This window comes from Sylvia atricapilla, chromosome 24, assembly GCF_009819655.1.
Source record: "Sylvia atricapilla isolate bSylAtr1 chromosome 24, bSylAtr1.pri, whole genome shotgun sequence".
Lineage (NCBI taxonomy): Eukaryota > Metazoa > Chordata > Aves > Passeriformes > Sylviidae > Sylvia > Sylvia atricapilla.
Genome location: NC_089163.1, coordinates 844217 through 857538, shown reverse-complemented (window position 1 = coordinate 857538; position 13322 = coordinate 844217). Strand labels below are relative to the sequence as shown.

Genomic DNA, 13322 nt, shown 5'->3' with positions numbered 1-13322 from the left:
AGCTGAAGGGGTTTTGGCAGCACCCTGTGAATCTGCCAGGGCTGGGGAAGGGGAAACCGAAATCAGGGGGAATTGTGGTTTGGGGTGATGGGGGCTGGTTTGTTGGGGTGTGGGGTGAGGCTTGGCCCAGGGGGTGACCCCGAGACCCCCAAGGGTTCAGGGACAGGGACAGGGCTGTCTGTGGGGCTGTGCCAGGTGCCCTGGGAGCAGCTCTGGCGTGGAGAGCCCTCAGGATGTGACCCTTGGAGCAATACCTGCAGAGCAGAGTGAGGAAGATGGATGTGAGGAAGATGGGAAAATAACCTTGGCCATGGAGTGTTGTTTGATGAGGTCCCTGAAGTGGAGGTGCAGTGGTTTATTTGGGAAGCAGAGAAAAATGAGGTTGCTCAAAAGCTAATGGACTTTTTTTTTTCTTTTTCCCTTAACTCTGCAAGAGAATGTGCTGATACAAAAAGAAATAGATCTTTTCTAATTCTTGAACTACTTCTTTGTCTCCTCCACCTCTCGCTTCTGCTACCTTGTTGCTCAGATGTAATTTGTTTAGTTTGCCTTAAATAAAGGGAATGTAGTTACTCTGTGTTACAGCTATCAGGTTCACAGACAAAAAACTCAATAAAAAAGGCACTGGCAGGGCTGTAGCTCAGGTCTGGTGTTTCTGGCTTCAGCTGCAGTAGGAACCACTCACAGGCAGCTAAAGGACTGTAATGAGTTGGTTGTGGACTTAACTGAGAAATTTTCTTTCTTCCTGAAAAGAAAACCCGTTTCCCAGTTCCGTTTGGGTTTTAATTTCTGTCAGCTGGAGCAGCAGCAGCCCTGTCCTGGGCATCCCTGACATCTGGGGCTGGATGACATCTGGATCCCTGACATCTGGGGCTGGATGACATCTGGATCCCTGACATCTGGGGCTGGTCCTTGCAGTGGGAGCAGAGTGACTTTCCATGGAGAGCATCTCCTGGAGCTGGAGTTTATCCCCAGAGCCCATCCCTGGTGTGAGCTGTGAGTCTGGGGGACAGGAAAGGAGATGGTAGGAGATAACCAGGGGGAATGTTCCTGCACCATCCCAGAGGGGAGGTGGGTGCTGCTGCCAAGTGCTGGGGAAGAACAGAGGCAGGTGGGATGTGGCGGAGAAATTAATTCTTATTTCTCTATCACGCTCTCTTTCTTTAAACCCTCTTTCTTCCCATGCTTTGAGGAAAATTCCTGCTGCTTTTTTGGCTGGCAGGAGAAACGAAAGCCCAGAGCAGGGAGGGAGCTCTGGCCTAAGCCCAGAGCCCACCTCAGGAGCTCCCAGCCCCTCGCTGTGCCTGACCTGGAGCGCTCTGCACAGGGACTGGCAAATCTTGGCTGCAGGGCAGATTTTTCAAGGAGCTGAAGTGATTTTCACAGTTTACTTCGTTGCCAAGAGAATCCTGAGCCGTGTAAAATGTCTCTGTGTGGATTTCTCCCAGCATTGGACAGTTTGCCACCAGGCAGGAGCTGTGTGGTGACGCGGTCCCAGGCAGCTCCCAGGCTTCTCACACACATCCTGGGATAAATGTCAGGAGTTCAGGCTGCTCTCCAAGCCCTTCGTGGAGAAAAAAGGACCAGAAAAAGCAGCACTTGGAGATGGTCATTTTTCAGGCTGCTGCTGGAACAGGATTTTAATTGAAGCCTTCAGAGCAGCAGAACCAGGGGAAGGGATCTGGTGTTTTCCCCCTGTACCCCAAGAGGTGAAGGTAAAGAACCAGAGCCCCTTGTGCCTTGGCAGTTAACCAGTTCATCAACATAACCAGTTCCATAGAAACCGCATCCTCATTTCTATTCCAACCAAGATTTCAGCACTAATTTCTGTTTTGACAAACACGATTTGACATAAGAACAGTGGGAGTCAAGACCTTTCATTTTTGATCTGGGTTTACATTGCGCTGATCTAAATTCCTCCCCCTTCTGCTCTTGCTTTTCAGTTGTAAACTCTGTTATTAAAGTTAGCAAAGAGCTGTTTGAACCCCCCCCTTGTTTTCTGCAGCATTTAAGCAGTCCTGCTGTATGCAAGATTAAGGCTGATATCTTCCTAATGGCTTGTGCAGCTCGTTTGAGGCGTTGGCACAAAGCCTTACTGTGCTTTGGAGGTGGCTTTGTTGGAATCCAGGGATTTGGTTTCTGTTCGCTGAGTAACTTCATAAAGGGCTCTTTGCCCAAGGGCAGGAGCAGCCCCCCTGGGGCTGAGGGCTTTAGAGATGAGGTTCCCCAAGCTCTGTGCCTGCTGCAGGGCTGGCTGAGGTCAGGCTGCCCATCCATCCCTCCATCCATCCCTCCATCCATCCATCCCTCCATCCATCCCTCCATCCATCCCTCCATCCATCCCTCCATCCATCCCTCCATCCATCCCTCCATCCATCCCTCCATCCATCCCTCCCTCCATCCCTCCATCCATCCATCCATCCCTCCATCCTTCCATCCCTCCATCCATCCATCCCTCCATCCCTCCATCCCTCCATCCCTCCATCCATCCATCCATCCCTCCATCCTTCCATCCATCCTTCCATCCATCCCTCCATCCATCCCTCCATCCATCCCTTCCTCCATCCATCCCTCCCTCCCTCCATCCCTCCCTCCCTCCATCCCTCCATCCCTCCATCCCTCCATCCCTCCATCCCTCCATCCATCCCTCCATCCATCCCTCCATCCCTCCCTCCATCCATCCCTCCCTCCATCCCTCCCTCCCTCCCTCCCTCCATCCCTCCCTCCATCCCTCCCTCCATCCCTCCCTCCATCCATCCCTCCATCCCTCCCTCCATCCCTCCATCCATCCCTCCATCCCTCCATCCCTCCATCCCTCCATCCCTCCATCCCTCCATCCATCCATCAATCCATCCATCCATCCATCCCTCCATCCATCCCTCCATCCATCCCTCCATCCCTCCATCCATCCCTCCATCCATCCCTCCATCCATCCCTCCATCCCTCCATCCCTCCATCCATCCCTCCATCCCTCCATCCATCCATCCCTCCATCCATCCATCCCTGGTGCCTCTGAGCAGGGGGGATAAAGCACAAGGAATTTCCCAGAGGAAGGTTGGAACTGGATGAACTTTAAGGTCCCTTCCAAACCCAAACCAGCCTGTGAAAGGAGCGTTTTTATTTGAGCTAAACCCTGACACCAGGGAGTGGTGGAGATCCTGCTGAGGATGTTCCATCTCCTGCTGCTTGGGAGTCCTTGTACAGTGTTCACCTTTCCAAAGGCACACCCTGAGCTCCTCCTTGTGCCCCAGAGCAAAGCTGGTGGGACAGGAGAGTCCAGCCTGTGGCTCAGGGGCCTTTGCAGGGCTCTCTGTGGCTCCCCAGGCATGGAGAGTGTGATGGATTCAGGAGAGCCTTTGGAAAGATCTTTCCTTCCTGAGGAAAAGGCTATTTCAGACCTCACTCGTAGCTACTTGGCTGCTGAAGCATCACTTTTGTAGCTTTTTTTAAGGCTCTCAAGGGGCAGACTTGCAGCTGGGAGCCCTTCAAGTCTCCTCTCTGGCCTGTGATAGTCCACGGTGGCTATTTTGGGACAGGGGAAAGAGGGAAGGCAGCACTCTCCATCCATCCCTCCCATCCCAGCTGCTCCTCTTTGGAAAACCAGACATTTGCTCAGCTCTGGCTGCTGGATAAATGCTGGGCTGGAGCCACTTGTTCAGGTGTTGGGAGAGGCAGGTGCAGGTGAGTCTGGACTTGGGACACGTAGATCCCCAGCCTGTAAACGCCTCACCCCAAGGTTTTTCATTTCTTCCTAGAGCCTGAGTCATCTCCCACAAAAAAAACCCCAAAACCAAACCCTCCCAGCAGCCAGCTCCTCTCCACCCAGCACCTCTCCCCAGCGTTCTGTTAATGAAGTCAGTGTTCATTAGTGCTCTCTGCGGCAGGGTTCAGGCTCCTGGGGTGGTGGCAGCAGGAACAGAGCTGCCTTGTTGCCCACACTCCTCTCCCCATTCTTCTGCTGCACAAAAGAGCAAATACAGGGTGGCACAGGCCCTCCTTGGGCTCAGGGAGAGATGAACCTTTGTCTGCTCCCATCAGCTGCTGCTTCTCCTCCCCTGATCATCACTCAGGGGACAACTCTGGCCACAGCCCTGTCACCAGAGCTGCTGTGACACTGAGTTAGAAATGCCCCCTGACCTCCTGGATTCCTCCTGAGATCCCCAGAGCAGGGGATGGATGCTCCTGGTGGGTCCCCTCCAGCTCAGCTCAGCTGAGATTCTGTGGCTCTTCTCTCCCAGGGCAGTGAGGAGCTGCTGTGGATCCTAAAGTCCCTTTTCCCGATTAGGGGGATCTTACTCTGCCCTTTTGGGATCAGCAGAGGGACTCTGCCTCTCCCTGGTGAAGGGATCCCCACCCCAGCCCGTTTGGGACAGCATCAGGAGGGGTTTTTCATGGCACACTTTGGTTTGTGTGGATCTCAGGCACAATCTGAGATGTGGGGTCCTGCTGAAAAGCCTCAGCTCCCAGCCCTGGGTACTGCCAGCAGGGTTTCTGCCCAGGGTTTCTGTCCAGGGTTTCTGCCAAGGGTTTCTGTCAAGGGTTTCTGTCAAGGGTTTCTTGGTTCCTACTGTAAAACTCCCTCAGAGCAAGTCCAGTCAGGCTGAAAGCCACAATTTGGAGATGAGGGTGTCAGCAAGAGTCAGGAGCGACAGAGAGAGGTTTGCTTTGGTTTGGAGCTGCCTCCCCTTTGATTGCCCCCCTCCCAGCCTGATGTGGGGGTGCCAGAGGTGCTGATTGTGTCAGGATCAGGCAGGAGGATCAGGGGGGCAGCACTGCCAGCCCGGGGGTGTTTGTGCTGCAGGAACCACACACCTCAATTCCTGCAGCCCCTGGAGCTCCCACAGGGGAGGGGAGAAGATGCTCCCCTAGAAAACATGTCCCAGGCCGGGCTCAGGGACTCTCTGTGGGGACAGACACGGCCAGGGCTGGTTTGCCCTGTGCTGAGGAGGGGAAGGAGCTGCCTCTCCATCCTTCTCCTGAGGCTGGAGCTGCCACGGCCGCTCCTGGCTGCAGGGAAGGAGCCACTGAGCCTTTGCTGCTGCTTCAAAGGCGGTGCAGAAGAGAAGAAACACGGCCCAGCCCCTGGTAGAGAGCACACAGCCCGAGGTCCTGCTGATGCCGAGGGTGAGGGAGTATTTAAAACCAATGTTTGATGTGACACAAAGACAAAGCAGCAGGGGAGCGAGGTTTGCCCTCCACTTTGTCAAACACAGGCAGGAGAGCAGAGTGTTCCCAATCCCCGGAGCAGTGCACCCAGTTAAAGGCCTGACTCGCTAAAAACATAAAAGGCTCTGTCAATTCCAGCAATATTTCTCACTTCAATTAATCATCCCAGAAAATGGTGAGTTTGTTGTCTCTTTGTCTCCATTTAGCTCGAGCGAACCCAACTTCCCTCATTGTCTCTCTGCAGATTATGAAAAGCTTTGTTGATTATATCATCAAATTAAGCCGAGCCCTGTGGTGTGCTTTTCCTCTCAGAATATCACAGTAACAGGCTGTGCCTCAGGTGCCACTGCCCTTCCTTCCCTGTTTAAAAGGCTTCCCCTGCCTCCCTGTCACGTCTCTCCTTGCTAACAGGGAAGTGCATAAAAACCACATCATTGTTAATATCGAAGGATCATTAGGGCTGATAAAAGCAGCGCTGCCTGAGCTGCTGTTGTTTTTCACGTGCTTTTGGCAAACGTTCCAGGCCCACGGCAGCCCTGGCTGATTTTTAGAGCCCACCAGTTGATGCAGTGACTGTTTTACCCCATCCACCCCTCGCTCCCGGAGATGGCTCCAGTTAGATGCTCATTTCCCAGGCCTGCGGGAATAAATGGATTTCTGGAGGCTGTTTCAGCTGCCTTCCTCCTCTCCCACAGCCCCTGCTTCTGATGCAGACAGCATCCCAAAGGCAGCAATCTGTAGTTGAGCAGTAAAGTCCTGGTTGGGTTTTTATTAAAGCAATGATGTGCTGGCTGGCTGAAAAGTGTCAAAACTGCAATCTTGGAGCATCAACAAAATAAGGCAGGATCCTCCCCTACGGGAGAGGAATGCTGAGAGGAGGGATGAGGATCTGAGCTCTTCTCCGGGCCGCAGGGATCTGCCACAGTCCCTTTGTCCCCTGGTGAGAGCAGAGCAAAGGTTGATGGCACACAATTCTGTCCCCTCCGCAGCACTGCCTCCAGCTGGGATTGCCCCTCTTTAGCAGAACTGGAGTTGAAGTAGCACTGAAGGTGTGACAGAAGTGCCAAAGCCGTCTGAGAGTGCAGAGAAAGGCTGGGGGAGCTGGGGAGAGCAGCTGAAAGGCGGGGAGTGAGGGTGAGAACTGACCTGAGGCAGGGAGAAACAAGGCTCAGGAAAACCCCTGGGCACAGCAGGGAGTGAGTCTGTGGAGAGGGAGGTGATGGGGACAGGGTTGGTGCGAGGAGCTTCTGCTGCAGAAACAAACCCTGAACCTCATCCAAGAGTCTCTGCTGGCAGAGATTCCCAAACTCTGCCAGGGAGTGGGTGGGAATGTGGCTCAGCTGAGCTGAGAGTGTGAGGTGGTGCAGAGGCAGCCTCACGCCTGTGCCACACCCAGAGGGATGGCTCCAGACTGGAGCCTGGATTAATGGGGATGGTTCCAGACTGGATGAGTGGGGATGATTCTGCACTGGAGCCTGGATTAATGGGGATGGTTCCAGACTGGATGAGTGGGGATGATTCTGCACTGGAGCCTGGATTAATGGGGATGGTTCCAGACTGGGTTAATGGGGATGATTCCACACTGGAGCCTGGATCTATGGGGATGGTTCCAGACTGGTTTAATGGGGATGGTTCCACACTGGAGCCTGGATGAGTGGTGATGGTCCCAGCCTGGATCTATGGGAATGGTTCCAGACTGGATTAATGGGGATGATTCCACACTGGAGCCTGGATCTATGGGAATGGTTCCAGACTGGATGAATGGGGATGGTCCCAGGCTGGAGCCCCCCATGTGGGGTTTGTTGCTGAGCTGCCCAGGGCTGGGCTGGCCCTTGCAGAGTTGAGTCAGGAGGAGTTCACACCCTTGGCAGGAGTTTTAGGGAGCCTGAGCAGAAATGACTCGCTGGCCCTGAGCTGTTCCAGAGCAGGGTTGTTCCATCCCACGGCATCTCTGCTGCTGTGGGGCTGTGCCCACAGCCTGCTGAGCCTCCCTGAGCTCTGTGTGTGTCACACAGCCCCTGGCAGGACGTTTCTTACACAAATGACACATTGGGCCAAGTTCCTGGCTGGAATTCCCTTCAGCTGGGTCTGTCCCATTGCCGTCTGCTGGGGAATGGGCAGTGTGCTGCTGGACAAGGTCCTGGATCACCCACTCTGCTCCAGGTTCACTGAGATCCTGGTCTCAGCCTCCAGGAGAGGCTGGGCTTTGTGCCTCTGCTGGTCAGGGCATGGAACTAAAAGATTTGTGCCCCAGAAAACCAACTCTGCATCAGGACAGAAGGATCAAAGCCCTGCCTTGGGTGCTCTTGCACAACAAAATCCAGTTCTCTCGAGGTTGTGCTTGGGTTGGGCAGAGGCTGAATGAAGGTCTGCAGCTAAACAGAGGCTGGAACTGCTGAGCCCCTTTGGCCAAGGCAGGGCTGGGGACAGGGCCAAGGCTTGCAGCTGTGACTGGGGGCTCCAGGTGTCCTGAGCTGGGCCTTGGGGGAGTTCTTCCAGCATTCAGAACTATCTCAGCCTTTGGGAATTGGGCCTGTCCAGTTTTGGGTGGCAGAGCTGAGCCCTGGTGGAAGATCCCTGGGACTGGGAGCTGCTGCCTGCCCCAGTTCCCCGGGCTGATTCAGAGCTGTGATTTTATCCCTCTGTGTGTTTTTGCCACCCAGGAGGCCTTCGAGGAGCAACTGTGATAGATGCCTTAGATACCCTCTACATCATGGAGCTCGAGGAGGAATTCCAAGAAGCCAAACAGTGGGTGGAGAAGAGCTTTGACTTGAATGTGGTGAGTCAGCTGCTGGGAATTCCTGCCTGTGTCACCTCCACTGCCAGTCCTGATCACAGTCCTGCCCGGGACTCCTTTGGGGAGGGAAACCACTCAACTGATTCTTTTCTTTCTAAGGCCAAAGGGAGCAGTGGGGAATTCACCCCAAATTTCTGCTGGTTCCAAAGGGAGCAGTGAGGAATTCACCCCAAATTTCTGCTGGTTCCACCAGCTCAGCCTCCCCGTGTCTGGCTGAAAATGAGGTTCAGTGTTTAATGGTTCTGGTGTTTTGGTCTGGGTATGGAAACAGACACTCGTTATTAGACACTTGCAAGGAAATTTTGCTCATCAAAGAACGAGCTCTGTTTCATCTCAGGTAAATGTCTGCCTGTGATAAGACGAGATTTCCTTATTAAATTAGATGAAGGTTGTAAACCCAGCTCCCCTTGTCTGGGCCCTTTGCTGGTGTCACTGCAGGGACCTGTGTGACACCTCAGCAGCACAGAGGGGGCACAGAGGGGGCCAGGGTTTGGAAGGAAGGGCATCACCTCTGAAAACAGCCAGAGGTGCTTCTCCCTGGGGCTCCTGGAGCTTTGCTGGGCACGTGGGGCTGTGCTGGGGCTCTGCAGCACAGAGCCTCCTCTGGCCCTGCCCTGGCCCTGCCCTGCTCTGGCCCTGCTCTGGCCCTGCCCTGGCCCTGCTCTGGCCCTGGCCCTGCTCTGGCCCTGCCCTGGCCCTGCCCTGGCCCTGCTCTGGCCCTGCCCTGGCCCTGCTCTGGCCCTGGCCCTGCTCTGGCCCTGCCCTGGCCCTGCTCTGGCCCTGGCCCTGCTCTGGCCCTGCTCTGGCCCTGCTCTGGCCCTGCCCTGGCCCTGCTCTGGCCCTGGCCCTGCTCTGGCCCTGCCCTGGCCCTGCTCTGGCCCTGCCCTGGCCCTGCCCTGCTCTGGCCCTGCTCTGGCCCTGCTCTGGCCCTGCTCTGGCCCTGCCCTGGCCCTGCCCTGGCCCTGCCCTGGCCCTGCTCTGGCCCTGCCCTGGCCCTGCTCTGGCCCTGCTCTGGCCCTGGCCCTGCTCTGGCCCTGCCCTGGCCCTGCCCTGGCCCTGCTCTGGCCCTGCTCTGGCCCTGCCCTGGCCCTGCTCTGGCCCTGGCCCTGCTCTGGCCCTGCCCTGGCCCTGCTCTGGCCCTGCTCTGGCCCTGGCCCTGCTCTGGCCCTGCCCTGGCCCTGGCCCTGCTCTGGCCCTGCTCTGGCCCTGCCCTGGCCCTGGCCCTGCTCTGGCCCTGCCCTGGCCCTGCTCTGGCCCTGCTCTGGCCCTGCCCTGGCCCTGCTCTGGCCCTGCTCTGGCCCTGCCCTGGCCCTGCTCTGGCCCTGCTCTGGCCCTGCTCTGGCCCTGGCCCTGCTCTGGCCCTGCTCTGGCCCTGCTCTGGCCCTGCCCTGGCCCTGCTCTGGCCCTGCCCTGGCCCTGGCCCTGCTCTGGCCCTGCTCTGGCCCTGCTCTGGCCCTGCTCTGGCCCTGGCCCTGCTCTGGCCCTGCCCTGGCCCTGCTCTGGCCCTGGCCCTGCTCTGGCCCTGGCCCTGCTCTGGCCCTGCTCTGGCCCTGCTCTGGCCCTGCTCTGGCCCTGCTCTGGCCCTGCCCTGGCCCTGGCCCTGCTCTGGCCCTGCTCTGGCCCTGCCCTGGCCCTGCCCTGGCCCTGCTCTGGCCCTGGCCCTGCTCTGGCCCTGCCCTGGCCCTGCTCTGGCCCTGCTCTGGCCCTGGCCCTGCTCTGGCCCTGCTCTGGCCCTGCCCTGGCCCTGGCCCTGCTCTGGCCCTGCTCTGGCCCTGCCCTGGCCCTGCTCTGGCCCTGCTCTGGCCCTGCTCTGGCCCTGCCCTGGCCCTGGCCCTGCTCTGAGGCAGCTCCTGCATTCCTCATCCCCAGCTGATGGCATCTCCTCAGCGGCACACGCAGAGAATGTTCAAACCAAAGCGCAGCTTAAACTTTTATTTGTTTAATGCCAGTCTAGTTGTTGTGAGGAATGGCTCTCCCACGGGAACAATGCCTGCAGCTGCCTTTACAGAGAAGCATCATTTGGGAGGGCACCACTGGCATTCACGGATTCATAAAAGGCAGCCCACATCTGATAAATCTGGTGAATGGTCTCAGTCTGTTACTGAATCGATAAACAAGGGACAAAATCAACGGGGAGATAATTTATCTGGATTTCATAAAAGCTTTTAATCTTGGCCTGCAGAATAGATTGATCCGTAAAGACAGGAGTGAATGCTGTGGATTGATCCGTGGAGTCAGGGAGCACAGCACAGGGAGGCAAGGGGGAAATTAATTCAATATTGCCTCTCGACAAGGACCTCTCATAGTCCAGAAAGGCGACACGGGGACTGCAAGACCCACGAGCTCTGCCTGAAACCGAGTGCTGGGGTCTGTCCCAAGTTGTGTCAGGGGAAGTTTGGGCTGGATATTGGGCAAAGGTTGTTCCCCCCGAGGGAATGGGCACGGTCCTGAGGCTGCCAGAGCTCCAGGAGGGTTTGGAGAGAGCTCCCAGGGGTGCCAGGGTGGGATTGTTGGGGGGTTTGGGCAGGGCTGGGTGATCCCAGGGGTCCCTTCCAGCTCAGCAGATCCTGTCAGTGAGTGGCTGTGTCTGTGTGCCGTGCCCTGCCCGTCTCAGGTGCTGTCACAGGTGCTGTCACAGGTGCCCGGTGGGACAGGCTGGGTGTCTCCCCGGTGTCCCTGCAGAGCACAGCGGGCGTGGCAGGGAGCTGAGGGCTCGGTGCCAGCACTCAGGGCTGTCCCCGTGTCTTTGCAGAACGGAGAGGCGTCGCTCTTCGAGGTGAACATCCGCTACATCGGGGGGCTGCTGGCCACCTACTACCTGACAGGAGAGGAGGTGTGTCCCCCAGTGTCCCCTGAGTGTCCCCTCTGCTGTCCCCTGCGTGTCCCCCCGAGTGTCCCCTCTGCTGTCCCCTCTGTGTGTCCCCCTGAGTGTCCCCTCAGTGTCCCCTCTGTGAGTCCCCTCTGCGTTTCCCCCCCGAATGTCCCCTCTTCTGACCCTCTGCGTGTCCCTGCGAGTGTCCCCCCCGAGTGTCCCCCTTGAATGTCCCCCCGAGTTTCCTCCCCCTGAGTGTCCCCCCGACTATCCTCTCTGAGTGTCCCCCCGAGTATCCTCTGAGTGTCCCCTCGAGTATCCTCTCTGAGTGTCCCCTCTGTGTGTCCCCTCTGCTGTCCCCTCTGCTGTCCCCCCAAGTGCCCCCCCAGTGTCCCCTCTGCTGTCCCCTCTGCGTGTCCCCCCCGAGTGTCCCCTCTGCGTGTCCCCCCGAGTGTCCCCTCTGCGTGTCCCCCCGAGTGTCCCCTCTCTGTGTCCCCCGAGTGTCCCCTCTGCATGTCCCCCCCGAGTGTCCCCCTTGAATGTCCCCCCGAGTATCCTCTCTGTGTCCCCCGAGTGTCCCCCCGAGTGTCCCCAGGACCAGCTGAGGGCCTCTCCAGCAGCTCTGCTCTGAGTGTCACATAAACCCCCACAACAAAGGGGCTGAACCCATCGTTTTGGTGAATATGGAAGTGCCACTAATGTTCCTTTAATTACGCCTCGAATAATTACCTTGCACACACCGTGCACGGCTCGTTTGGCAGAGATCGTCCCTCCTGTGGGCAATTCCAGCAAGACACGTCTGCACTTGGACACATTGCTCCCCGGGGAAATGCCATTTGCAGAGGATCTTTGTCTTTGTACTTGTTCCTCTCTCTTGCGAGTCGGGTGAGATTTCATCAGACATCATCCCAGCTCCTGCCTCGGGCTAAGGAGGGCGGCTGAGGAGGGGCAGGTGCTGCACACTCCGCTGAACATCCCTCTGGAGCAGGAATCCCTGAGCTCAGTGCCCTGGGATGCAGAGCCAGGCTGTCCCAGCCCCGTGGTGGGTATGAATCCCTCTGGAGCAGGAATCCCCGAGCTCAGTGCCCTGGGATGCAGAGCCAGGCTGTCCCAGCCCCGTGGTGGGTGTGAATCCCTCTGGAGCAGGAATCCCTGAGCTCAGTGCCCTGGGATGCAGAGCCAGGCTGTGTCCCAGCCCCGTGGTGGGTGTGAATCCCTCTGGAGCAGGAATCCCTGAGCTCAGTGCCCTGGGATGCAGAGCCAGGCTGTGTCCCAGCCCCGTGGTGGGTGTGAATCCCTCTGGAGCAGGAATCCCCGAGCTCAGTGCCCTGGGATGCAGAGCCAGGCTGTGTCCCAGCCCCGTGGTGGATGTGAATCCCTCTGGAGCAGGAATCCCTGAGCTCAGTGCCCTGGGATGCAGAGCCAGGCTGTGTCCCAGCCCCGTGGAGGATGTGAATCCCTCTGGAGCCCTGGGAAAAGCAGGAGGATCTCATTTCCCCTCTCTCCCTCCTCCCCAGCCCATGATGCCATAAGCTGTTGGATAAAGTGCCTGGGCTGGAATTTTACAGCTGTAGGGACACGAGGGGATTATTGCTGTGGCCCGGGAGTCTCTGGTGAGCTGGAGCTGTGCCTCAGGGGCAGTTTAGGGAGGACTGGCCCTGCCTGAGAGCCCGGCTCTGAGGGTCCTGCAAGGGGCACCACTGATCCACGAGCAGCTCTCTCACCTCAGCTGCATGTTCAATGAGTTCCAGGAATGACTTCCCTCTGCCATTCCCCTCCAGGGAAAACTCCCAAAGACTTCAGTGCCCCGACTCAGAGTCTGCCTCAGTGACAACTTCAACAGGTTTCAAATCAACAGAGCAAAAAGAAACCACATTAAACCATAGAACTCCAGCAGTGACCTCTTGAAGTCCCATCAGCAGCTGGGGCAGTGCCTGTCACTTACCCAGTGTCACTGGGCTGAAAGGCAAAATCCAGTCCCTGTCTCTTGCCTTCCCTTTGAACCACCCCCCGTTTCCCTGTGAGAGTATCAAAGGTCTGCCAGCCCACAGGAGAGCTCAGGTTTCCTCAGTGCTGTATTTTTAGAGCAATAAATTCCTGCTTTCGGAGAGCCACCAGCACAGGGCTAGAGGTAAAAGGCTTGTGCTTTATCTCCTAAGTCACTTAGAGGCTTCTCTTGATCAGGACTAATCTCTGCAGCAAAGATTAGTGCTTGTATCAGTTTGTCCCAAAATAATCGTGTGCTTGCTTTGTGCTGGAAGCCACCACGAGCTGCAGAGCCCCAAACTGAGGCATTTCCGTGGAAAAGGAGCAGCTCAGCCATGAAACCACCAATCCTCCTTGGCAGAGAGCTGCAAAGGAGAAGATGGTTCTTTGGGAATCAGGGTTTTTACAACAGGAGATGACATGAGCTGGGCAAGGCCACGTTGTAAATCTGACAGTGCTTCAGCCCAGAAACATTTCCTCTGATTTTAACTCGGTCATTTCAGCTCCTCATGTTCTCTGCCGTCCTGGGAATGGGAGGGATTTGGAGAGCTCTCTTTGGAG

The 13322-nt window shown here is 57.0% G+C and overlaps 1 protein-coding gene across 2 annotated transcripts in view; it reads left to right on the top strand.

The window, feature by feature from the left end:
* MAN1C1 (mannosidase alpha class 1C member 1) overlaps positions 1-13322 on the top strand; it is a 56419-nt gene that overhangs the window by 31072 nt on the left and 12025 nt on the right. For both annotated transcript variants that reach the window (XM_066335044.1, XM_066335045.1), the window contains exons 3-4: positions 7830-7945; positions 10716-10796. In XM_066335044.1, coding sequence (XP_066191141.1) covers positions 7830-7945; positions 10716-10796 — 197 coding nt within the window. The remainder of the gene's footprint in view (positions 1-7829; positions 7946-10715; positions 10797-13322) is intronic.